Below are 25973 nucleotides of genomic sequence, written 5' to 3'. Positions count from 1 at the left end.
ACTTCTTATAGATTGAGTTTGAGTCGTTATTAGGGGTAATTTCTCTAGTTGCGGCCGAAAAAGGAGTTGGAGCAATTTTCCGAAAAACAAGACGGCCGCACCTTGATTGCTATGGGTGGGAAATTTATTTCGCTCGTCGCTGTAAACCTAGGACTGCTGGAACGATGATATTTGGAGGCGAGTGAGATGTTCACCAAGTTTGTGCACGAAGAGTGCCAAGTTTCTTTAAGACAGCAGGTGTGAAAGTTAGGTTTCTAATGAATAAAGAAATAAAGCTGTACGGGATATCCAATATTCGACCCAAAATGTTGTGTTATAGCGGGCTGTGTAAAGCGCAGATTTGGGCACACAGGTGCTTGGTCTTGACAGTAACATGACACAGCACTTATTATACAAAAAAAAAAAAGTGGCATAGGGAAACCAGGTGAAAATTTGGTTTGGGCGGCGTAACTCAATGGGAACCGGTTTTGGCCATGAAAAGGCTGTCAAGAGAATATCGCTGGTCGGGGGAGGTGGAGACTTTAGAGGTAGGAAGGGACTAGGGTGGACTGTACTTACAATTGAAACAACTTTACGAAAGGTGGTTCCAAAGCCGAGAAAACAAAGTTGTCGGCCAAAACACGGTTTGGCCGCCAAGGGCTTTTGCGGTCTGCTGTTGTGTAATAACCTGTTGTGCGAGGCGCTGATTTTCGGCGCACAGGTACTTTGATATGACCGTCACTTGGCACAACACTTATTATAACAAAAAGAGTTGGCATAGCGAAACCAGGTGGAAATTTAGTTTGGGCGGCGTAACTAAATGGGAACTGGCTTTGACCGTCAAAGGCTGTCAGATAATACCACTCATCGTGGGAGGTGCACACTTTACAGGTAGGAAGGGACCAGTGGACGGCAATTCCAGTTCAAACCACTTTGCAATAGGTGGCTCTAAAGCCGAGAAAAAAAAATTGTTGTCTACAGAACTCGGGGTGTCAGCGTTTCCACATCCAAAAGGAGGCTGATCAAAAAAGAAAGCACACCACATAAACTTCGATACTCAAACGTCGATTCTCCAGTGATTCCGAGTTTCATTGTTGTTTTCTTTAGATTTATATTTGTCACTTTTTTTACCTTTCGAATCTTTCTTCATGAAGTACAGATTGCGTGCCATACTTGTCCGGAAATATCATCGACACGGACGATGGAGACGAAACTTCTTTGGAGGGCATTCCTCCAACGAAATTGGCACTGCATACCCGCGAGTGTGGCATGGCGTTTCAGTTTGTTTCATCGGCGCTAACACATGTAGGCGTCACTGGTACGAAAACAAACGCAGAGCGCAAAGCGGCAGTGTAGCTAGAATATGTCAGCCGTGCCGACACAGTGGCAGACATGATAGGGAGACCAAATTTCTCGCGTCGTACGGCACGGCTCCATCGTTGTCGCTTTTCCACAAAACATCGGCGAGGTGAAAAACTGTGAAACTTTGTCTCCACGAGATACGACGCATAACTATTGAAGCACTTAATGACGCAGCACAGGCAGCAAGCACTTCATGCTGTGAACCCAGCGCAACCGCACCACTCCGACTTCAATCCGTACCAACGTACGCGGCGTGGTTTCGGTTTCGTTTTTTCTGGGGTTCTCACTGCCTACCTTCGGTACCGGCCGCGCGGCGGCGCGCCAGTCGCGTCGCACGGAGTGTATATTGGGAGAGTTTGGCCAGTGGGTGTGGAGACGAAGGCGCCGGAGAGGAGAAAAGGAAATGAAAGGGAGGAGAGCGCCGAAGGAGCGAGAGAGAAAGCAGGGAGCGGAGAGGAGACGACCGCCATATTTGAGCAACGCTCTCTGAGACTGGTCGGAGAAGAGCACTGTTGAGGCTACGCGTCGTCTGCTACCGGTCGACTTCTTTTTCGCCTGAAGAAAAGTTTGTGGCCATACGCCGAAAAATCTTCATTTATTAGCTTTTTAACCCACCGAGGAATAACAGAATGCCATTTTCTTGCCAGAGCCAGCGATATAAAAGGCAATAATCGAGATTTAGATGCCGATCCCACGCATTCCGCCGGGAGAATGATCGAAGATGGCGGCCCTCCCCACTGAGGTGGGAGCAGCCGGGAGTTCACGCGCATGCGCTCATGCCTCTCGCTCTACGCCGCGTGCTGATTGGCTCACTCGGAAGGAGAGCGTTACGGCGGCGAGATAATAGTCTGGCCAAACTCTCTCCATATACGGCTCTGCAGTAGTGTAAGCCGAGATTTACAAGAATGGAGAAACCTGACAGAAACTGACCCTAACCACGAACTTACTTTGTTAAACCGTCAATGCGCCAAGTGTGGTGAACAAGATGGTTGACCTTGATAGCTTAATTTTAGCTTACTCTCCCCACTTTCATTGTAATGACAGAGACCTGGTTAAATAAAGAGATTGAAGATGATGAAAACCTTCCACCTGGTTTCCGCATGCTTCGCAATGATCGCGATAGACGAAATTAGAAGACATTCCTGAACTAGAGTGCGTTTGGGTAAAGGCCTTTCTTGCTGAAGAAAGTATAGTAATCGGGGCATGTTACCGACCCCACCCAGATCCCTTCCTTTTGTTCAAAGTTGAAGGAGTATATAATCAACCATAATTTAAGTGAGCGCAACCGTATTCTTGCCGGGGACTTCAATAAAACCAGAAATTTATTGGTTATCCACATTTTTGGTGCCACCTTCGCCGTGTGCTGAGCCTTTAGTCGACAGAGCGGGTCATTTTTTTTTTCACAATTTAATTCAGCTGGTGAAGTGTGACTCGCGTGTGTGGTTCTTCTAGTTCTACGTTAGACTTACTATTCGTAAGTAACACTCTCAAGCAGAAAACTCCCATTGACACTGCTCTTTACGCCTTTCCTGACCACAAATCTGTCTTGTCTTTGTCTGTTGATGCAGAGACGAAACCCCACTATAACAAAGCTTTGATTCTGGATTTCGCACGTGCTAACGACTTTGATGACTTTTGACGAACTTGATATTGCTTTTGACGGATTCTCAAACCTTGCTGACTCTGCACAAGGCAATGTGGACGAGCTCTGGCTCATCTTAAAGTAATTGGTTTAATTTTGCATCAACAATCATGAACCAAAATTTAATAAAAAAAAAGAATCTATGGATGACACCAGAGTTATACATTTGGTCCATAAAATAAACAGAGTTAGAAAACGTTGTAGGCGTCAAACAAGAAAGGCAAAGTAAGTTTCCTTGACAGCCATAAAAAGCAATTAAAATAAAACTTAAAAGTAACTAAACATGGAAACTCCTGCCGAAATTCGTGCCGTCATCATCAGCTAAATTCTGGAGTCATCGTTTGCCGCGTAAACAAACTGTCGCTAGCATCAGGGTGGCCGGGGAACAATGCAAAGATGACTAACTGTTTCCATCACGTTTTCAAAACGACTTTCACAGCGTATGATAACTCGTGCCCAAGCTTTGACGTGCCAGAAAACACACCGCCGTTGGACGACTTAACAACCTTTGCAGAAGGAATCTTTTCTCTGCTTCTTAACCTTGACATTAAAAAAAAAATCTACCGAAATAGATGACATACCAATTGGTCTATTGCACCATTACGCTAAGTGGTGTGCCAAGCATTTCACTGTAATTTTATGTAAATCTCTGGCAAGTGGCAAAATACCAACAGGGTGATGGTTGCCCAAAATTATGTCTGTTTTTAAGGCTCAAGATAGCAAGCTTGTCACAAATTCTTTCGTGACAAGCTCTATTTCTTTTTGACCAATTCCTTTGATGTGTACAACATAGAAAATACCGGAAGATATTATATTCTCGTATTTTTTTTTTATATTTCGAATCAAATAACTTGCTTTGTCATCGGTAACACGGTTTTCGCAGGATCCCGTCCACTTCCACACAGTTAGTGGAAAAACTCATCATTGGAGGGGGGGGTTAAATCTACGCGGGCGGGAAGATGTTATCTTCTTGGACTTCTCGAAGGCTTTCGATATTGTTTCATACCCAAACTTATTAACAAAACTAAAATGAACCCTTAGAAATGATATGCCAATAAATTGGATTAGTGACTACCTCGCCTCTCGCTGCCAGGCTCTGGAGCAGTGTTAGAACTAACGCATTACAAGTAACGAAGTCACTGGTTACGCATTAGTTTTTTTGACTAACGTGCTAATGTACTCGTTAGAATTCCACATGACTAACGAGTAAAGTAATGTCGTTATTATTTTACTGTATCTCCTATCAAGTTACGTTACCCGTTGCTCGTTACTTTTGATTAAAAATGGCCACATGATTGTTTGGAAACGAAATGAATCTTATTCTCCACCGAAAAAATCCGCCTGGTCCCGACTTTTTTTCGGTCGCGCACCACTCACCTAGCTGTGTTTAAAGATTTGTGTTTGCCCTTTTTCCCTCTTGTTCCCCCTCTCCAGGGTTTATTTCCGTTATTCTCCACACTACGTAAAAGTGGCAAAGAAACCTCAACAAAGCTATGTATAAGCGGCGTCATTTCAAACACCTTGGGAATGTGCTTTTAACGTTCCCACGACCGGACCCAAAAGACGCGAGATTATTGCAGCAGGGAACCCCTAAAGGGCCGTTCACATATATGCGACCGAGTAAGACCGAGAGAGACAAGACCGGTTTCTAAGCCTCTTGCGACCTCTTAAAGGCCCGTTCACACTCTTGCGACCTCTTACAATGAGAGGACACAGTGGCGCCATCTATCGGGTTGCAGTGTAAACTTAGCAGTCCGGCATATTTCTATTTCTCCCGCGCATTATCCTTTCTTTCTTAGCTCGAAACATTTTTGTAAACGTTATAAACAAGCCTTTCTTATAGGTATTACGCACATTTGACCTCGGAAATCCCGCAAAGCCTTCGCCCTTGTGAAATGCAGTTCCAGGGTCACCGCATAGATGGCGCCAGAATGCCAGTGTGTTCTCTCGTCCTGAGAATTTTAAGAGGTTTTAACAAGTCTCGTCTCTCTCGGTCGTACTCGGCTGCAAGAGTGTGAACGAGCCTTAAGCGTCCTTGGCGTAGTCTTTGTATAAAAGCTGCTAAGATCACCGTCGCCGTACCCTGAGCAGCCGTCTCGCTGGAAAGAGACATCCGTTCAAACGGCAATAGTCTGCCGCCGCTTCTTTCTTCCGCGTCCCTAGCTACTCCCCAGCTGGTCACATCCTATTCTTCAAAGCAAATATGTTATCATTATACCAACAAAAAAAAAAGCGCTGACGTTCCCACGCTTTGAACCCAAATAAGTGTGGCAGCGATGGCCGGGTGCTGACGCGTCGCTAGTCGGAAATGCGACGTTGGTTTATGTAGGAATAAAATAACGTTTATTTTACCGGATTAACTTTGATTCCACGAAGAGGTCTATTTTGTATCCGTTACGTGACGTCCATCTGATTTTTCTTTTCAGAGCGGTTTCTTTTTCCCAGGAAGGTGCTAGGGCCAACGTTCGCTCGCGAAGCGTCACGCGATCGAAAATGTACATTCCACATCCTGCCGACGGTGAATCTTTTATTAACCTGGTCAATGCAATGTGAATTTCTTTGTCACTATTTTTCGCGTTATTGAAATTTCGAATTTTTATTACTAGACAGTTTTAGTATAGCGTTGCTGGCTCTTACGTACGCAATACGCAATAGTATAGCGTACGCTAAAACGACCCGCTCGGACCGATTTTAGTTGTGCGTTACGTTTCCGAGTGAACACTTGGCGTGATCTTCGTTAAATTTGCCGGAGTCGCAGAATTCCGCGTGCTTATAGCACCACCATGCTCCTGAAAATAAATATTGAAAATGAAAACATGTCCAATCATTTTATTCCAAGTTAAACCAAGCCGCAGCAGCCACGTCCAGGACGCTTTTCTGCGGGGTACAGAGGCTATGAGTATGGGTGCATAGCCAAATTCGATCTCGGAGCCTCCGTCACTAGTCCCGTGGAAACGCCACCTTTCATCAATGCTATCGCGGAATGAAATCCATGACCTACTGATGTCCAGTGCATAGCGAGAACTTCGACGATTTCTTGAAGAGTCGTTCGTCAGTCGGCGATGAACTGAGCGAATAGGCCTATAGCGTTAAGCAGATCGCAGCGTTGACGCACAATGCGAGCGGTGAACACTTTCACTGTGCACTCGTTCAGCTGCACGGCGATCTGATTCGACCGTGGTACGTCTCGGAAAGAATTGCCGCGTTGAACACCGCGTTATTTCACCGTTCACGTAACACAGAACGTAGAGAACACCACGACGCCCTTGCTGCGCCAGTCGAGGTAACCGCGCTCTCGTTGGGCTTGAGATGTCTCGAGAGCTTCCCGCAAGGCCCACTAACCCGCAACGCAACATCCCCAGCGTTGCGTGCGTACGCAATACGCTAGCCCTTCTAGTGCGTTCTGGGCATGCTCACTCACGACCCGCAATTTCCTTGCGTACGCAAAACTATAGCCTACGGTCCACTAAAACTGTCTGTGTATTGTTTTGAACTGTTTATTTATATTGTTAGTCGTTGACTTGATGCTGTCTGTGTGTGTTTCCAATGTATAATTGTGGCCTGTGCCCCACCCCTCTGCTGTAATGCTCCGGCACTGCAAAGTACCAATAAATAAATAAATGATCACTCTGAGCAAGTGTATTGTTGCCGAAGTTTATAGAGGCGGTTATTATCAACAGCTGTCATCTACTAACAGTAAAAGAAATGTAAGGACAAAATAACGTAAAAGTACGTCCGTTAGCCATGGCAGGTAACGACACCGGTATTTCCCGAAAAAATTGTCAAGGTGCAGGCGAGCTGGAGTATGTTGATCATCATGTTAAAATCCTGAGACTTGGAAGAAAACTTGAAAGGAAAAAGTGTAAGAAGTGACAAAAATAAGGGCACGGACACACGTTTCAAACTCAGCTAACAAATATTAACAGCTCACAAAATGTGTTAGCTGAGTTTGAGACGTTTGTTTGTCCGCTTATTTCTGTGATTTCTTACACTTTTTCCTTTCAAGTTTCCTTCGCAGTCTCAATATTTTAACGTCATAATCGCCGGTATTTCGTTACATCTACAAAATGGAAACAGAGCTCTGTAACGCGATCGCTTTTTTCCCAGCTAACGGGTAACGCTATTTCGTTACTTATTCTCGGTAACGGGCACAACACTGCTCTGGACTTTTGAGTGCCTTAAGAATATGTTCTTGGAGCATTATTTTTTTAATATTCATTAAGGATATTTTAGATATTTAGATGACATTCCAGATCAGATTAATCCTTCTATCGATGATTGTGTTATTTACAGCAAAATCTCTAGCCATGACGACCATCTTCACATTGACATCTCCCTGGCAAAAATAAATTCATGGTGCAAAAATTGGCAAATGACTCTTAACGCGAAAAAATATCTTTATTTATGAGTATCACGCGGGAAAAAAAAGCACTTCACAATTTTTCGATTCCATAGACGGTGTGCCACTGCAAAACGTTGAATCTTTCAAATACCTTGGAGTCATCCTCTCATCTGATCTGCGATAGAACAACCCCATAAACTATATATCACAACGCCCACTTTAGAAACTCGGCTTTCTCTGTCCCTGAGGCGCTGCATTCCATCAACAAAGTTTCTTGCTTATAAGTCCTACGTAAGACCTATTCTAGAATATGCAGCAGTAGTTTGGGATTCTCACGCTAAAGAATATAAAAATAACTTGGAGAAAATACAGAAGAAATGCCCTTTCGGTTTATTCATAACTCTTACAGCGTGTCTGTATCTCCCAGACAGCTCCTGCAGAATGCCAACCTTTTGTGCCTGGAAAGCATACGTCGGAATGATCGACTTAAATTCTTATACCTAAATGGTCTATGTCAACCTAAAAATTAACAAGAACATATACATCTCTTTCTTCCAACCATGGATAACAAGAAGATCGCATCATCTGTCAAGTAGAGAGTTTGCTGCTACAAATAATGTATTTCACCAGTCATTTTCTCCGCCAAGTGTTCGAGAATGGAGTTTCTCGCCGGTTGACGTTGTCGCTAGTGCGTCTGTCTTTATTTTTCTCGCAGATTGAATAAAATATTTATATTAGATAGGAGAGTTAACGTGTTCAAGTTTTGTTGTACATTTGTTGTTGTTTGTTTGTTTGTTTTTGTCAATGTTGTGATCGTTTGTCTTTTTTTCTGAAGTTCGGCTTTTGCTTGACTTATTTTTCCGCGGTGCTCATGACCAAGCACACTGTCTTTAAATTAAATGTTGTTTGCATTTCAGTGCAGCAGAGCGCTGCCGATATATATTTTTCTCATGGTAGCACTTTCTTATTCGTGCATTTTGTGTGCCTGTATCGCTTGTGCTACAACTTCGACGAGGCGAGCAGTATTAGTAAATAATAATAAGTCAAAAGATCCATTGAGTCAAACGGTCCAATAATAAATCTCTTGACGCGTTGGACCTTCTGACTCGCCAGACACGAATCAAGAGATCCAATGTGGGTCAAGAGGTACAGCGCGCAAAGCGATTCGACGAGTCAGAGGGTCCATGGAGAGCCAAAAGGTGCAACGAGACAAAAGATTCATCGAGTCCGGATGTACACTAACGGATCTTATGACGCGTTGGATCTCTTGACTCGGAAGACGCAAGTCAAGAAATCTAATATGGGTCAACAGGTACAATGACTCGAGAACTGCCCCGTCATATTGCAAGGGGGTCACCGGAAGGCTCCTCACCCCAGTCGAGGGAGTCTCAAAGACCGCTCAGATTTATGTCGACTGCGTACGGTTCATCATTTTAATTTTATCTGTCTGATCTCTCGCGGATAATGAAACAATTCGAAGCGGGAGATCCCCTAGTTGGTTGGACAACGAAGCCCCAACGGCGACGAACGTGTCTGTGAAATGAACTGTCCGCTGGACCGCTGATAAACCAAAATTGCTTTGCAGCAAAGGGCGCCTGAAAAGGAAAACAAAATGTTTCTTTTGAACGGTCTAGTTTGGGCACACGTGTCAAAATATAATTACGCGAAACAAATATTTCAGGGCGATATTGACGGTGAGAGATTTATCTGAAATTCTGTGCGCAAAGTCCATGACGTCACGGGTCATTCCGGAATGACCGTCTCGGTCATTCGCTCTTTCTACCTCAACGTGAAGGCGAAGCCGATCACCTCTCCTCCACATCCCCGAAATGCCGAGAAAGAAAACAAGTGGAAAGGAGATGACTGCCGACTAAATCGCGTCTCGCGCCGTCAATATTGCAAGAGAAAAGCAGAGAAGAGGACACAACAAGGCGCCTTGTTGTGTCCTTTTCTCTGCTTTTGTCCTCGTCTTTGTTGCGCACAAGATTGTATAAGATGTCAATATTGCCCTAAACAATTTTTTTTCGCGTAAAATTAATTTTTTGACACGCGTGTTCCAACGAGACAGTTAAAAAAAGCTTTTTTTTTTTTGTTTTTCTTTTTCTTTTTAGGGACTTTCTAAAGCAGCGCAGTTTTCGCTTATCAGTGGTCCAGCGTTGCGCCGTTGGGGCTTCGTAGTCCAACCAACTAAGAGACCTCCCGCTTGGAATTTTTTCGTTATCCACGAACGACCAGACAGATAAAATGAAAATGTTGAACCGTACGCAGTCAACACAAGTCTGAGCGGTGTTTCTGGATATTGCAACAGCTCGATGCTTGTCAGACATCCAAGGAGGCGACCTATCTCTAATCCGGAAATTAGTCATTTAGCCGGGGCCGTACGATCGACTGTTGTACTCTGTTTCACCTTACGAGGGACCGTAGCGGACGCTACGAGCCAGCGCAACCGATCCTGCACCGACAGTGTACTAAGTGTAGCATGTGACCTTCCGGTCCGGCGAGGCGACGCGCGGAGCAAGATATCCCGCGCTCTCGAAGGATGGCTTCTTGCATCGGCTGCGGTCCATCCTAAGGTGAAACGGAGTATAGCCTGGGTTTTACGTGCACCACGCCGTAGTGATTACAGAAAAGCACGCCGATGCTGGTTCTCAGTACAGCGTGGTGCCAGTTAAAGCAGTCATGCTGCACTGACCGGCAATATACTGCGGAAAGACACGTTGACCCTCCGGATGATTGACTAACATTACGCTGTCTAAATCATCCACGCGAGCCTTCCTGCCAGTTGAGTTGATTATGCGGTAACGCGCCTCGTAAATAAATCACCGACTAACTGTAGTCTGCATTCCAGAAACAACCTGCGTCCCCCGCGGAGTCCCGGAAAAGAGCTCACCGGAGAAAAGCTCACCTACTTTTGTGCGGGTCCGGGGAAAAGCTCACCGGTTTTTGACAGGCCAGGAGAAAAGCTCACCTCGAATTAAAATATTATTCAAATTGGTCGTTATCATTGAATAGCAGTAGTGCTACCAAGGTTTCAAGCGCCTCTCACGCAGGCGGTACACCGTGCAGCAGAGTTAGCGCGAAGCGATTGTTTGCATTTTACTTGTTAGCGAAGGGGTCTGAGCAGCGTCAAACCTTTATTGCATAGGTTTGTGCCCCGAATGAGTAATTTCGCCCACACTGAAAGTTTTTGACGGCAACCCCAAAATATAAGAAAAAAAAGCCCATCTTTCGTTTATGTCGACAGTGTCACGCAGTGACACACTTCACATCAGGTCACTCTGCTGTTAGCAAGATAGAAAAAATAATAATTAAAATATTATTGCTTCTAATTTAAATCAGACTAAGAACACCAGACATATTGATTATTTATCACTATATGCATTTTCACACATGGCAGGTTGTTTGATCGATTCTTCCGATCGGTGGAAACAATGTGGAAAAAAAAAATTCCTCTAATTTTAACGTTTTGTTCATGAAAACCCCGCCGTACTAGAACAAAAACTGCTTAGTTTTTCGTGAGCGAAAGAGCTGTATTTGCTTTTGTTTTTCGCGGTCTGATTTTCTTACAACACAACGCTGCTTTCCCAGTTTTCGTTTCTATCTTTTGCGTTTCGATTTGACTAGGGGCCCTTCATGTGCGCCCTAGATTTGACTGCAAAAATATGTGACGGAACTGAAGAACGAAGTCGGAGGTAGAAATACAGCTGAACGCGTCGATTCCCTCGGAAGACCACTGCTTTTGGCTCGTATTCAGTCCGATATAAATATTTATCGTGTGAATATTATTTACATTTACATTACATATGCGCATATTAAAAGCGTCAAATAATAAACAAACGGTAAGTAAAAAAAATTATATATATTTTAGGGATTACATTTGCGGGAAAGGTTTGATTTAAATCATCCTAGTAAAACCCGTCTGATTTTAAATCACCATTTAATACATCTTGATTTTCATTCTCCACCCTCGCTGCAACCCTAGTTCCCATTTTATGTCGACCGATTTCGCGTGAGTGTAACCATATTTATTTCCGACGTACGCGGGATAGAGGAAATACGACCTTTTTTTTATTTTCCGTTCAAATGAAATGAAGAGTTGGCAATACTGTGACAGTGTACTACATAAAGGTTAATTTCATAAACAAATATTCAAAAACTTCTCAAGCTGCAGTCCTTTACGCTGGTTATATTTCCCCCCGTTATGTTTTTTTTTTTTTTTTTCCTTTTTTAATTATCGCTTTAATAAAAGTATTTATTTTATTTTCATCTGGCAGGCAACCCCTGACGTGTTAAATCTGCTAGTGAAGTGCAGAATGACCGCATGCGCAGGAAGCATCCCTGCATACTTCAGGTGAGTGAACGTATGTCACTTGAGTGAACCCTTGATTCTTAGATTTGTAGGTGAGCATTTCTCCGCATTAGACAGTTCTGCGGTGATATCTTCTCCGGTCGGCTTATCTCCGATGAGCTTTTCTCCGGTGAGATTTTCTCCGCCGCCCGTCCCTGCGACCGTATAGCGCACACATCTCTCGGGAGATTGCTCCTGTAGTCAAGCGTACCGCACGAACGAATTACGTCGAACACCAGCCGATTAAAATGGAGAAAGCACAACGCTCTGACGTACTTAGCCATTCAAGATCGCAAAACCTGTCGTACCCTAAAGTCACTGGATCTAGGAGAGTAGCGCCATTGGCTTCCCGCCTACTAGCCGGACACAAACAAATACCAACATACAGACGACAAAGCCTTTCAAGGTGATTGGCTCATCGCTGTCGGTTGCCATGGTGATCGCCATTTCGGACCCTTTCAAAGCTTCGAAGCTTCGAAAGGGTCGTCAAGACCAGTTGCTCCAATATTGCTACGGAGCATCATCGCACTGAAAGTGTTCCTCCGCCAATATGAATGTCTTTGGTACTGAGCATGTAACAAACTGATAACTCCATGCTTATTTCCCTATATCTCTTACAATTATGTTGCTGCAGCGTCGCCTGTAATGCCGTGCATCTTCGTACCGCCATCACACGCTACGTCAGTGCTTGGTGGCATTGAAAATAAATTTTACTGTCTTGATAGGTTTCTGGCATGCACAGTGCGAAAGACGCTCATATTGGCCGAGGAACGCTTTCAGTACAATTACGCTCCATAGCAATCTTGGTGCGACTGGTTTTAACGACCCTTCTGCAGCTTCGAAGCTTTCAAAGGGTCCAAAATGGCAATCACCATGGCAACCGACAGTGATGAGCCAATCACCTTGAGAGGTTTTGTCGTCTGTATACGTTGGTATTTGTTTGTGTCCGGCTGGCAGGGGGGAAGGCAATGGCGCTACTTTCCCAGATCCAGTGACTTTAGTTCTCGAGACCACTGGGTCCTCTTCTGCCGTCCTGCTCTTTATTGTTGCTTTGCTCTTTGCTGCGGGATCCCACCCCGTTGCCCGCCACGTTCCTCCTTGCCACCTGAAAGTCGTCATTCCTCGTTGTTTTGATTTTCCTTATTCCCTTTCTTCCTCTCCTTGTTCCGACTTTCACCGAAGCCCTTACCTCCCCCCACCCTCTTTTCCGGTGATCGGATAGGGAGTCAAGAGGTTCATGGAGGGACATGGTCCAATAGTGAATCTAGCACTTGGCGCGTTGGACCCCCTGACTCGTAAAACACGAGTCAAGGGACGCAATGTGGATTAAGAGGTCTAACGCGTCAAGAGATCCAAGGTATCAAAAAATTCATGGCGAGCCAAGAGGTCCAACGCGTGAGGAGGTCCAACGAGTCAGGAGGTCCAATGATGGATCTTTTGATGCGTTGAATATTTTGACTCATTGGACCTCTTGCCTCGAAATGGGGGTAGGGGAGAGAGAGCTTTTAGACGTGCCGTCGCTTCCCTTTTTTGAGGGCTGTACCCTAGCCAGAAAAAGACAGCCTTTTTAAAACAGATAGTGTTTTATTTGTTGCCAAAGTTTCAGGCGAGCGACACTTCCGATGCGCCTTCGAGTCCGTCTCCGAGATAGCGTTTGACAAAGGAAGAGCGATTACCTAGCTTGCCGCGTGGTCTTTTGCTTTCAGATCGATGTCAGATTAAGAGGCGGCGTCTTTGTCGCGGGATACCCCGACTGCATGAAGCTGTCTTTACCCACACGCGTCCTAAGAATCCACGCTTTTTTACGACTTCTAAAGTGCATGCCGGTTCGCGAATATGCAGTATGGACGTATTTCAAGGTGACACATCATTTATTTCAGTCAGAGCAGAGTGAAAATACCCCCTTCTATCTAAAAAAGAAATATCTCTGCCTTTTCTTCTACGTTGTCGATAGAGGTCTGCACGAATAAGGGTCAGCCCGTGAGCCACGGGTCGGCCTGGCCAGCGGGCCGGGCTCGGGCTTTACGGTTCCATTTATGAAAGGCTTTGCCCAACATGGGCCCTGCATTCGGTGCTCAAAGGCAAGGGGGTTTTGGGGGATCTCATAACCCCCGCGGATTTCAACGTTCTGAGACCCCTTGAACCAACCGTCGCGTCCCTAGTAGTGAAGTTGAGAACTAAACCCATGGGTAAAACCATGGGTACACCCATGGTCCCACCACAGGCCAGCTGCTTGTTAAAGTATGTCCTACTCACTACCCTTTCCCCCTCCCCCCCCCCCCCCCCCCCCCAAGATGACTGCGACAGGGACCCCCTGCCACCGGTGGAGACTTTAAGCGCTGCTTGCATTCAAGTCTACAAGACCGGCCGAGGCCGAAATGATCGTTCTCATTTTCTTCTTTTAAAGCAGCATCAATGCTTTTATAAGTTTGTTCGGGGGGTCCGGCAAGAGACCACAGTGGGGGAGACCCAAACAATGAAAGCATGTGCGTGTGTTTGTATTTCTGTTTGTACGGTTCAGAATGTGCGTACTGGATGCTCTTCCAGAGCAGTGCCAACGGCGCGGCATTCATCAACACGCACACATGCGCGCCTACACAATGCGAACCCTCGCAGGAGTACACCATCCATCAGTGTTGGGTAAAGTACATGTAAAAAGTACTTGAAGCGAAGTATAAAGTAAATGAGAGGTTATGTACTTCAAGTTAAGTAGTAAGTGCACCGGGCGTAATGTACTTGCAGTAAACTACTATAAATACAGTGTACTGTTAAAGTACGGGTATTCTAAACACAATATATTGTGATCCCCTTTCATTCCCTAGCAGAATGCTAGGGAATGCCAACCTCAGGAGCCGTGTAAGCAACCTCAGGAGCCGTGTAAGCACGAAATGTGTAGGCCGCTCGGTCCGCAACGGCAAAACGATCTTGAAAAAAATAGGAACCCGTGCCCGGAATCGAATCCCGGTCACCGGCGTAGAAACCGTGTGCGCTGCTGTCTGAACTACGGACCCAGCACACAGGAACGGGAGGAGCACAAGCAGGTAGTGTGAGAAAGCGTGCAAAGCGGAGAAGGGTGGAAAGGAACAGAAAGAGAGGAGCAGAAACAGGTGGTGTAGAAAGCGCCTGCAGAACGAGGAGTGGAAAGGGCATGAAAGTGTGCTTTTTCTAAGTGACCCAAACTATTCAGCGCAAAGGCTGTATCCGTGTGGTGCTGAAGGGAAGCGCGCGCAGAGTCACGAAGAGAGAATGGTGTGAAGTATTTTGTTTCCATACAAAATCCTGCCCTAGGCATCGCCTGAACTAAGAGCACCCCCCCCCCCCCCGCCTTTCAATGCTACCCCATTTAAACGCATTTAGAAAAATGACCAAACATGCAGGCGATTTTTTCTAATTGGTATGCATTGCCTCAGGGGTAATCGAAGCGCACCACTTATTTGCATTGTTCATATAGCTGTCATTGCTTATCTCTGACAAATTACCAGATGACATCTCGAAAGACACTAGCGCGTTTTCACATGGCTATACGCCACTTTCTTGTTAGAGTTTGGTGCACTCTTATATTCAACCTGTCGGGAGCGTCGGAAGAGTGAGGACTCTTCCGACGCTCCCGATGCCGCCGCCGCTTCTCAGAGCTGAATGGGTCTTCGGTCAGCCTCGCGGACTCAGTAGTAACTTCATTTTTTCTTTTTCTTCTATAACATGTTTTTGCATTAATCACGGGCGACCCCAAACTCTGCGTTTGACTGGCCTTCATCCCAGGTTTCAATGCTGCAAACTGGAGTGTTTTTTTTTTTTTTTTATTCATCTGGGCTGTCAGCGTCAAGCGCCTTCCGCGCGAAGAGCCACCTTGCCTGCCAGACAGAGACCCAGACAGTCGACCAAAAATTTCGTCCAGCCCGGGCTTTCCCATTGCACCTCCGTGGAGCGCCCAGAATCGGGCCCCCCGGTTTACGTGACCCGGGCGGGATTCCGAGGCGAGAGGAGCAAGGCGTCGGGTTACGTCTCACCGAGGAGAAGCCCCTTCGCAACAGAGACGACTCCGGGACACCGTACGATACGGACGGGACGACCGCTTTTCCTTCCGACATAATGTAACCTTGTGTAACCGATTGTAATCCCAGTTACTAAACGTCTTGTGAATTTCAAATCAACCCCAGTCTACGCCTTAAACTTACGATCACCTACGAACTTTCAAAAACCCAACGGATAACCTGACATGGCGCAGCCGACATCGACGGAGGGTACGAGCGGCCACACCCCGTCAACAAGCGTCAACGAAAGCGGAACCAAGGAACGACGCTTTACGGTCAACGACGCTTTGAACGCAGTGAACGCTGATGATCTTCACCTCTTCTCCAAATACGAGCTGGTGGAAGAATTGAGGTCTCGTCATCTCCCATGCAGCGGACCGAAAAAGCAACTCATCCGCAGACTTCTAGGCGACGACGCGAATCGACGAGGAGCTGAAGGCACGATGGAAACCCTCACGTCCGTCAGCGAGACTCGCAACGAGCAGCAAGCTCGCATCGAGGAACTCTCCACAGCCAACGACAAGCTCCAAGCCGATGTCGAACGCCTACAAGCCGAGATGCAACGCCTCATCCAAGCTGTATCTTTGACGAAGGCATCAGACGTTCCCAAAGACGTAGCAACGGCTCCCAGCAACGGCCCGACAGTGCAACGGCTGGAGCCAAGCGACATCCCAGCGCGACCAACGCCCACGCAGAGCAACGTCATCATTCCCGAAGTTCCCCCGCAAACGTCGACTCCGCACGAAAACGAACGACACGAAATCACCCATCTTCTCGGGATGATCGTCGAGACGCAAGCCCGAATCTCAGAGTCCATGGCACGACAAGGGCAACCACTGCAGGTGCACTCAACGAGCGACACTTCAACAGCAATCCCCATCTACGACGGTGCCATCGAGACCAATATCAAGCACTGGATCGCCGAGGTGGAACGTATCGCAGCCCTAGCTCATTGGACACCTCAACTTGCCCTCGTGAACGCCATTTCACGACTCCGCGGATCAGCGAAAGATTGGCAATCATCATACGGATCAAAAATCAACGATTGGGACTCTTGGAAAAACGAATACACCGAGAGGTTTAAACGAAAGATGACCATGCAGGAATTCCTCGAGTTCCAAGAGAAACGACAACTCGTCGAAAGTGAGTCGATCGTTCAATACATTTACTCTAAAAACGCAAAGCTCGACATGGCACCATATACGCTTGCTATGGAAGAACGCATATCCCTCATTTTGAACGGGATAAAGGACGATAATTGGGCTAACCCGTTAGCCGCGCAGTGCTGCAAAACGGTTATCGAACTGATCGAACGCGCAGCCATGCTCGATTGTCGAAGACGCAACGAAAAACCAAGCACGCAGGCACAGCAATCTAGATCGTCAGGAAAGACCAACATTCAACGCCAAACATCAGAATCCGCACCGAGCAGCCTATTCAAGAGGCCTCCCTCCCGACAGTGCTTCAATTGTAGTGAATCTGGTCACCTGTCACGCGATTGCACCAAACCCAAAACGACCGCAACACTCCGTGCAGAAGAACGACGCAACACTGGCTCAACGTCAAACGCTCAGAGCTCAGTTACGAACCGACAAGCGAACTGCTTTCTACGATCCACTGGAGGCAGCCTTCCAATTGTCGACGGATTCGTGCACAACGATAGGCCCGTTAACGTCTGCATTAACAGCGGTGCTAACGTCTCCATCATCGCACCATTCGCGCTTCACGTAGGGACGAAAACGAGCCCATGGAAAGGACAAGAGCACATCCAAGTCCTCGATCGCAAGCTTGAACCGAAAAGCACAACAAAGCTGGACATCACTGTTGGTACCACACGAACGCAGCTTCCCAACGTAGTTATCGCTCCACTGCCAGCGCCTTTGGATGTGATACTGGGATCTGACTGGCGCCAACAAGCCAACGTTGATGTGACTTTCCATACATCGAACGAAGTCACGATCGTGCAAATACCGAACGACGACAACGAGCAATCCGCACGCGACATGCGCGATTCAACGACATCCACGCATCAGAAAGGCAGAACCGCAGAGACACTAATCGTTTCGTTCTGCAAACGAGAATCCAGTACACCGACCGCCATCGAAGAGACGGAATACGTAAGATTCAGCACGAAAAAACAGACCCCAAGCAAAGAGTTGCTTCAGGACATCGAGGAAACGGTGTCAGAAATGACAAAAGACGCGACACCCGATGAAGCGGACAAACTACGGTGTATTCTCATCCGGCACAGCCAAGGCTTCGTGTCAAAGGGAGAATCACTCGGACTTTGCCCACACGCCGAACACTCCATCGATTTACGGGACGACGTACCAGTCGTATCCCGGGCATAGAGGTGCTACCCAGCGGACAGAAAATTCATCCGCAATCAGGTCGACGACTACATCCAGAAGGGAATCATACAGCCAAGCGAAAGCGAGTGTGCCGCACCGACGATTGTTGTGGATCAACCGCACCACCCAACGACTCCGCGAAGAATGGTTCAGGACTACAGGAAGCTGAATGCGAAGACTGTGAATCCGTCCTATCCCATGCCCATCATGGAAGATGTGATCGACGATATCATGCGTGACCAGTCGAAGTACTTCAACATAATGGATGTAAAGACAGCTTTCCTCACCGCACGCGTGAAACCGGATGATATCCACAAAACGGCATTCGTAACACCTGACGGAAAGTACGAGTACCTCCGAATGGCATTTGGATTTTGCAAAGCTCCACAAACTATGCAGAAAGTGATGCGACGCACATTCGACGGATGGCCACGAACCTCCACTTACATGGACGACGTAGGGCAAGGAGCAACAACGGTCAAGGAAGCACTAGAACTCCTCGACTCAGCTCTCGACAGAATCGTCACCAACGGACTGAAAATGGACATTAAGAAATGCCAACTCGTGCGCGACAACGTCGCTTTCCTCGGATACGAAATATCATCGGACGGACGTACGCTTGACCAAGCTCGAGTCGCCGCAGTCGACAAGTTTCAACCACACATGAACGCCAAGAAGCTGTACTCGTTCCAACAGTTCGCCAACCACTACCACGTGGTCGACTCTCTGAAGCACGCTCTCAAACACCCTCCACTTCTTGCGAGCTTCCAACCAGACTGCCCGACGTATGTGCACGTTGACGCATGCGAGACCGGCCTCGGAGCCATACTCAGTCAGATGCAAGACGGCAGGGAACGGGTGATCGAATACGCAAGCCGATCGCTGAACAAAGACGACACCAACCTTCACTCCAACATGCTCGAATGCATGGCGCTGCAATGGGCAGTGACAGAGAAGTTCTCTATTTACCTGCGGGGTGGACCGCGTTTCACTGTGCTTACGGACAACTTCAGCGTGGCGTATTTGGCTCAGAAGGGAGCAACGAATCGCCGATTCGCTCGATGGACGCTCGACCTCGCTGAATACACGTTCGACGTTGTTCACAGGCCAGGAAGATTGAACACGGCAGCCGACGCCCTCTCACGACAGGGAGAAAGCGAGAGTATGCAAGGAGACATCCTCAAAACGGTACCGGCGGGTCAAGGGTTGACGTGCTACGCCATCGTGGCAGGAGATCACAGTCACCTGAGCAACCTGCAGGCAAGGGACGCAGAATGCCAGAAGTTAGCGTCACTGGCGAGCGACGGAAACAGCCCGTACAACAACAAGAACGACGTCCTCACGAAAGAAACCACGGAGAAAGGACGCATTGTAAAAAGAATTGTCGTTCCCGCCACGCTCCGAGACTCTGTGATGACGATTTTTCACGACAACTCAGGACACATGGGAACGGAAAAGACGAGGGAACTCATCCTACGAAAGTACTGGTGGCCTACTTTGCTCAAAGATGTGCGTCGTTACGTACAGCCCTGCCACACGTGTCAGACGATTAACGCGCGCACAACACGGAGCAAAGGCTGCTTGAGTCCTCGAGCCATCCCGAACGAGCCCAACGTGGTGATCTCGCTGGACCACCTCGGTCCAATCGACACGAGGGAAGACAAGGGCAACATTCTCGTATGTGTTGACCACGCCACAAGATACATGGACGCAGTGGCAGTACCGAGCACTGCATCAACGCACTACGTGGACTTCCTGATGAACCGATGGATTCCTCGATTCGGGGTGCCGGAAGTCATCATTACCGATCAAGCACGAGGTTTTGTCAACAAACGCACGACAGCGCTCCATCGTCGGCTTGGCATCGAACATGTCAACACTCCACCTTACTGGCCGCAGTCGAACGGTCTCGTCGAGAGAATGGTTGGATCTCTGAAGCAGGTGCTTCGGAAAATCGTCGGACAACGACCTGATTGGAGCAGAGTGCTGAACGACGCGACGCTGGCCATAAACGTCAGCAAGCACAAGCACAGCGACCGGAGCCCCTACTGGCTTATGCATGGATACAACCCGAAGCTTCCGGGAGAACTGAACATCGGTTCAGTCGACGAAGATATATCCGAGGGCGTAAGGCTTCATGAGCTCGCCAAAAGCCGAGACGAGACAAGGGCCAGCCTGCGGGCAAGCCAAGAGTACTCCAGGCTCCGGTACGGCAGAGAAAGAAGAACTCCAGATATTAGAACAGGAGACACCGTTCTTCTCCAGATCGGCGCCAGAAGTGGCACCCTGGACACGCGATTTGACGGACCCTATGAGGTAACCGACCTCCTCGGAGACAACCTGGTAACGATTCGCCGAATTTCGCCAGCGCATGGAAAATTAAATGTGAACACAGTCAACGTGGAACGAATTCGTCTCTACAACGAACGGGATCTGAATCCGGCAGAACTCTTTACCACGGCCGAGGGACCTGGTGATCTGAGGACAGATCATATTTAAAGGAGGGCGTGTCAGCGTCAAGCGCCTTCCGCGCGAAGAGCCACCTTGCCTGCCAGCCAGAGACCCAGACAGTCGACCAAAAATTTCGTCCAGCCCGGGCTTTCCCATAGCACCTCCGTAGAGCGCCCAGAATCGGGCCCCCCGGTTTACGTGACCCGGGCGGGATTCCGAGGCGAGAGGAGCAAGGCGTCGGGTTACGTCTCACCGAGGAGAAGCCCCTTCGCAACAGAGACGACTCCGGGACGCCGTACGATACGGACGGGACGACCGCTCTTCCTTCCGACATAATGTAACCTTGTGTAACCGATTGTAATCCCAGTTACTAAACGTCTTGTTAATTTCAAATCAACCCCAGTCTACGCCTTAAACTTACGATCACCTACGAACTTTCAAAAACCCAACGGATAACCTGACAGGGCAAAGCATGGTGAAGACGCTCATTTTCAGCTCATTACTGTTTTAAATTTACATCTATTTTTCAGACTTTCATCGACAGTTTCAAAAAACTTCATTATCCCACTTCCTCGGAGAACAGTCGATGGCACCATTGTTGTCCTGGTTTCTTCCGTTGAGATAAACTTCCAGGTTCCTATCCCGATCGTCGCATATTTTAGAAAACTGTTGGAGTCCTTCACCCATTTGCTTTTATACACAACCTGGACTTTACCCAGATTAAAAAAAATATCAGCAGCAGTGTTAGGTTTACCATTTTGGTAATTACAGTGAAGGAGTGAATTCTCCCAGCATATAAAGTGGGGACGACTATGAGTTTTACAGAGTTAATACAAAGGTTAATGTTGCATTCAAAACAGGCACACAACATAAAGCCTAACTTAAATTTTAAAAAAAAAACACGAAAACAATCCTTTATAGATAATTAAAATTAAAGTATAAAGACAGGCAAGGCTCTAGTGGAAATCGTACTGTCAATTATCTTTATAAACGTGTCATTTTGTTGAGATTGTGCATTTTAACTGACAAATCATTTCATCAAAAGGTGACGCTTCAATGACAGCAATATGACATATTGCACTGATGAAGATGTTATGAGATGACAGTAATGACAATAGTGCAGCGTGCACGACCGAGAAGAAACGCTTCTCCGTACTTCTAGAAGATTCAAGTTTACTCTTACCCCGAGTGTAAAAGATGTTGATGCCAGAATCACCTTTCCGAGTAAGTCACACTATAACCTCCCCTATACTCACAAAGCCTGGCAGTTCGACGACGAAACCTTAGAGTGCCCGGTCGCACATTTGGAGCGCGAGGGTCTTGTAGCACAGAGCATCAAAGAGCCATTTATTGGGGAACCTGGACGTCAGCGCTCAACTTTTACAGCGGCGAGGACCCGAAACACAGTTGTTCGCTCGATAGATGTGTGCTTCGGCGTCTCGCCGCAGCGGGGCGCCAGTCACGTCACTCTCCTCCCATCTGTTGTCTGCTGACCCACCTTTCCCATTTCGGTGGCCGCTTCTCGTGACGATCTGCCAGGCTTTGTCAGTATATAGAAGGCTATGGTCACTCCCTATAGTTCACTCCCGAACATTCTAGGTCGAATATTCGAGATACCGAGTGTTGTAGGTAAGGAGCCGAGCGTGGCATTGCCAACTCACTCAGACTCTCCCGACGACGAGGCACTCTTTCTCTCAGTCTCGCTCCAGCCGGCTGTCACGCCGCCGCCGCGACGTTCGCTGCTGCTGTGTCAACGCTCATTGTTTCTTTTGTTTCTGGCCCAAAGTCGCCAATTAAACTTTTATTTGAAGTTTTACGCTGGTCCAGCCTTGACCATCTGGGACGATATAAATAAGAAAGAGAGGAGATATGAGATTTTTTATATTTCATCTACGAGGAAAGAGAACATTTTTCTGGTCCAGTTATAATTACTGTCAATAAAACACAACGTACACGAGGATCACAGCCAGTATTTTCGAGACGTCACACGACATTTTGCCCTGCAGCCTTGAATAATTAACACTCGCACTAATGAGCATAAAAGTTTAGCAACGCGCGTTTTAATGCAGGAAAAAAATAATCACTATGCCGTCTAAATGCAGACGAAAGTGTATTGTACATGTTACTCGGGCGCCCTTAAGTCCAGTTAACTCACCTTAAACTGTTATTACGCGCCACCACAGTTTCCGCACTATACTCTCGGACAGCTATTTCAGAAGAAGTGAAGAGTGCGCGTGCACTGCTTTGATGGGTGCTCAAGATGCTCAAGTGCACGTGCGTCCATAGCATGGATGACTGCATAGTCGCAGAATATTGTCCAGAAGTATTGTGTGGTAACCGTGGCTTAACATAACACGGGCACGGGTGTGCCCGTTAACAAGGGTATAAAACAATTTACAAAAATTACTTTTTTACAGCGCAGCCCTTAGACGCCCGTCTCCTTGTTTGGCGGCGTCGGCGTAATCGCAATAAATTTAGCGGAAAAACTGAAAAACTCAACACCAATTCAATTCGCCACTACGTGACCTCAACACCAATTCGATCGCCCGCTAAATTTAGCCAGGAAATTTAGTTTTTCCGCTAGATTTAGCGGACAAATTCAGTTTGTCCGCTACATACAGCGGGAAAATTGAGGTCACGTGACCTCAACACCAATTTAATTCCCCGCTAAATTTAGCGGGGAAATTTAGTTTTTCCGCTAGATTTAGCGGACAAATTCAGTTTCTTTGCTAGATTTAGCGCGAAAATGACGTTACGTAACCTGAACACTAATCTAATTCCCCGACGGGGAATAGAGTTACGACAGGGAATAGACCATATGCGAAATGTAGAGCGCCATCTAGTAGCGCGCCGAGAACTACGTCTGCCATCTTGGTAGCGGCGAGAAAGAAACCAGTGACCCGACCGGCAGGGACCCCATGTAAACAAGCGACCGCGCTTTGTGCGAGAGATGCGATAGCAACGCGTTGCTGCGTTCCGTTGCGGACGCAGCCATAAACCTTCGATTCGTGCGTGACGTGAACGCAAACAGTTTCGCAGTGCTTTCTTTTTTATCGTTTGTTACTTGAGACGCAGCTTTTGACAAAAGCAATCGGTGACAACGCGAAGAAACTTGCGTACGTTGTCGCGCGGCGTGAAGCCATTTACAGCTATTGAACTGCGCCCTAATCTTTTACGAATTTGTGCCAAATTTGTTTCTGAACTTTTTTGTTCTTCTTTCATGCACGTTGTAATGTCGGCCTCCACTTTTTTTGACGTGCATGCAGCTCGATGCATGCGGACGAGACCAAGACTGTTAAGCGAGGCGAAATGATTACAGTTTTATTAACCTAGGCCACCAACCCTACTTCAAAATGCGTATGGTTAACAGTGAACAGCAAAAGCTGAAAGCACCACACAGCCCTCATTTTAATGTTGTATATTTAAAAAAGAAATTAGTCACTTTAGAAAGCCAGAAAACAATCCCATTGCTTTAATGAGTGACAGGGCACAGGCGAACTGGTTTACGTTCATGATTTAAGACGACCCTGAGACTGGAGGAAACAAGAAGGACAAACACGACGAAATCTCAATGAGATTAAGATAGTGTTTGTCCATGTTTCCCCCAGTTTCTACCAGTTTGCCTGCGCCCTATCACTCGTTTCAGTAATTCTACCGAATGCAGGTTTCCATGTGTGTCCTTTGTGTTTTTGTTTTTTTGTTGGAATTCCCATTATTGTCGTTGGATGTCTACGTGTGGATCGTGCTCAGCAAGTTCGGCCTCAAGCTTGGCCATCTTGAATTGGATTTTGAGATTTCGTCGTGTTCGTCCTTCTTGTTTTTCCCAGTCTCAGGGTTGTCTCAAAATCATCCCATTGCTTTGCAGAGAATTCTATACACTTGATCTGGCGTCGTTAAACGAGGTTGTAAAACACTTCTAAAACTGAACATGAGAGTTTGCTGATAAAAATATTATTGAATGTTTAAAGTGTGGTCATGTAGAATAGAAAACACAACTGACACAGACGACGTGTCTTTTCGCTTAACACTTTTTTGTCGAACACCACTTTCGATTACATCGAGGTGGTTAAAACTTTGATGTCGGCGGCGGCGAAAACTTACCTTGCGGACGTCGAGTGGAGTAACAAGCGCGGTGCTAACTTCATTTCACAATCTCCTTTTCTTTTATTTTCGTTTTTTCTTTTGACTTTTTTTTTGTGCAAAGAAGCTTGGGGGGTAGTTTTGAGAAAGTAAATGCAGTTATTCTGCCAGGGTTGAACAAATCTTCAGTAATAGTGCAATATTTATCAACCAGTGGCGGATCCAGGGAGAGGGGGGGGGGGGGGAGCCAGGGGGCCCGAGCCTCTCCCGCGACATATCACCCCCCCCCCCCCCAAACACACACACACGGCGATGCTGTGCGGACTGCGCAAATCAGAACCTTGTGCGAAACTTTCATAGATTGAAAAAGGATATTCGAACTTTCAAAGTTAGAAATTTGAACACTTCACAGTCGGACCTCTGAGATGTTTGTCGTACCCTGCGACATGCCAGTTAATATAATAAGCAGGGTCCCCAAGCGTCAAAGTGCACCTGCATTCTCGTGAAAAAGCGGCGCAGAAAAAAAAAAAACAATGAGCCTGTTTCCATTTGACAATGGGCTTTAGAGTAGCGACCTTCTGTCACAAATTTCAGTTTTTTTTTTTGTTTTTTTTTTTTTGCTTTGGTTGTGTTTTTGTTTAAGCACGTGTTTTTATTTTTCGCTGAAACCCCCATATGAAACTTTTCGGAATCCATCCTTGTCGATTCCCGCTTCCACTTATGGGATTATCTTTGGAGGTGCTCGGGTCTCTGCCGCCAGGACAAGGCCGCCGGGCAGCTCACCGCCTCATTCCTGAAAGGGAGAAACTGTAGACATGTGTTTCTGCCGAGGCCAGTCGTCGAGAGTTTTTATTTTTATGTTTTGCTTGGGTAGCTTGGCCCGAGTAGAAAGTGAATCTCCCGACCTCGACCACGGAGACTCTGGCAGAGGATTAGTCTTTTGAAGGTAGGTCTGCAAGGGAGAAACAAAGGTTATAAATGTCACAGTTTTGGCGGGAGAAGGGCTGGTCATGCAAAGCTTCCTTTGATTTCCCATCTTCAACACTCTCACTCACTCCGAAGGGCGGACCCCCCGGTCTGGCCCGTCAGGTCGGCTAGTCGTTCCTCCCGTCGTCTGTTCCCACGAGTCGAAGTTCGTGGAATCCTTTTGGGCAGGTTGCCCCAATGCTGCATTTTCGTTGTTTGCCCTTAGCGGCGTGCTTGGGTACGGGCGTCGGTTTTCCCCTTTTTGGAGACTGTGTACGTGTGTGCGTGTACGGTGCTGCGCGTTGCATCGGCCGCCGAGCAACCAGTCCACCATGCCGCGCAAGTCAAGCCTTCGTCGTTCGTCGGACCTAAGACATTGGTGAGCCTTCAGACTTCGTCTGACCTGTCCCCTGGGCTTTGG

At 47.1% G+C, this 25973-nt stretch overlaps 1 protein-coding gene across 1 annotated transcript in view; it reads left to right on the top strand.

Moving 5' to 3' along the window:
* The window catches only part of LOC121834770, a 118460-nt gene extending 104817 nt beyond the window's left edge, over positions 1–13643 (top strand). The window contains exon 2 of the mRNA XM_042288536.1: positions 13554–13643. Within this exon, the coding sequence (XP_042144470.1) occupies positions 13554–13643 (90 nt within the window). The remainder of the gene's footprint in view (positions 1–13553) is intronic.
* The last annotated feature ends 12330 nt before the right edge of the window (positions 13644–25973 follow it).

This window comes from Ixodes scapularis, unplaced genomic scaffold (assembly GCF_016920785.2).
Source record: "Ixodes scapularis isolate PalLabHiFi unplaced genomic scaffold, ASM1692078v2 PGA_scaffold10__122_contigs__length_95168666, whole genome shotgun sequence".
Taxonomy (NCBI): domain Eukaryota; kingdom Metazoa; phylum Arthropoda; class Arachnida; order Ixodida; family Ixodidae; genus Ixodes; species Ixodes scapularis.
The sequence above is the reverse complement of the archived record's forward strand: the minus strand, read 5'-3'. Positions and strand labels throughout refer to the sequence as shown.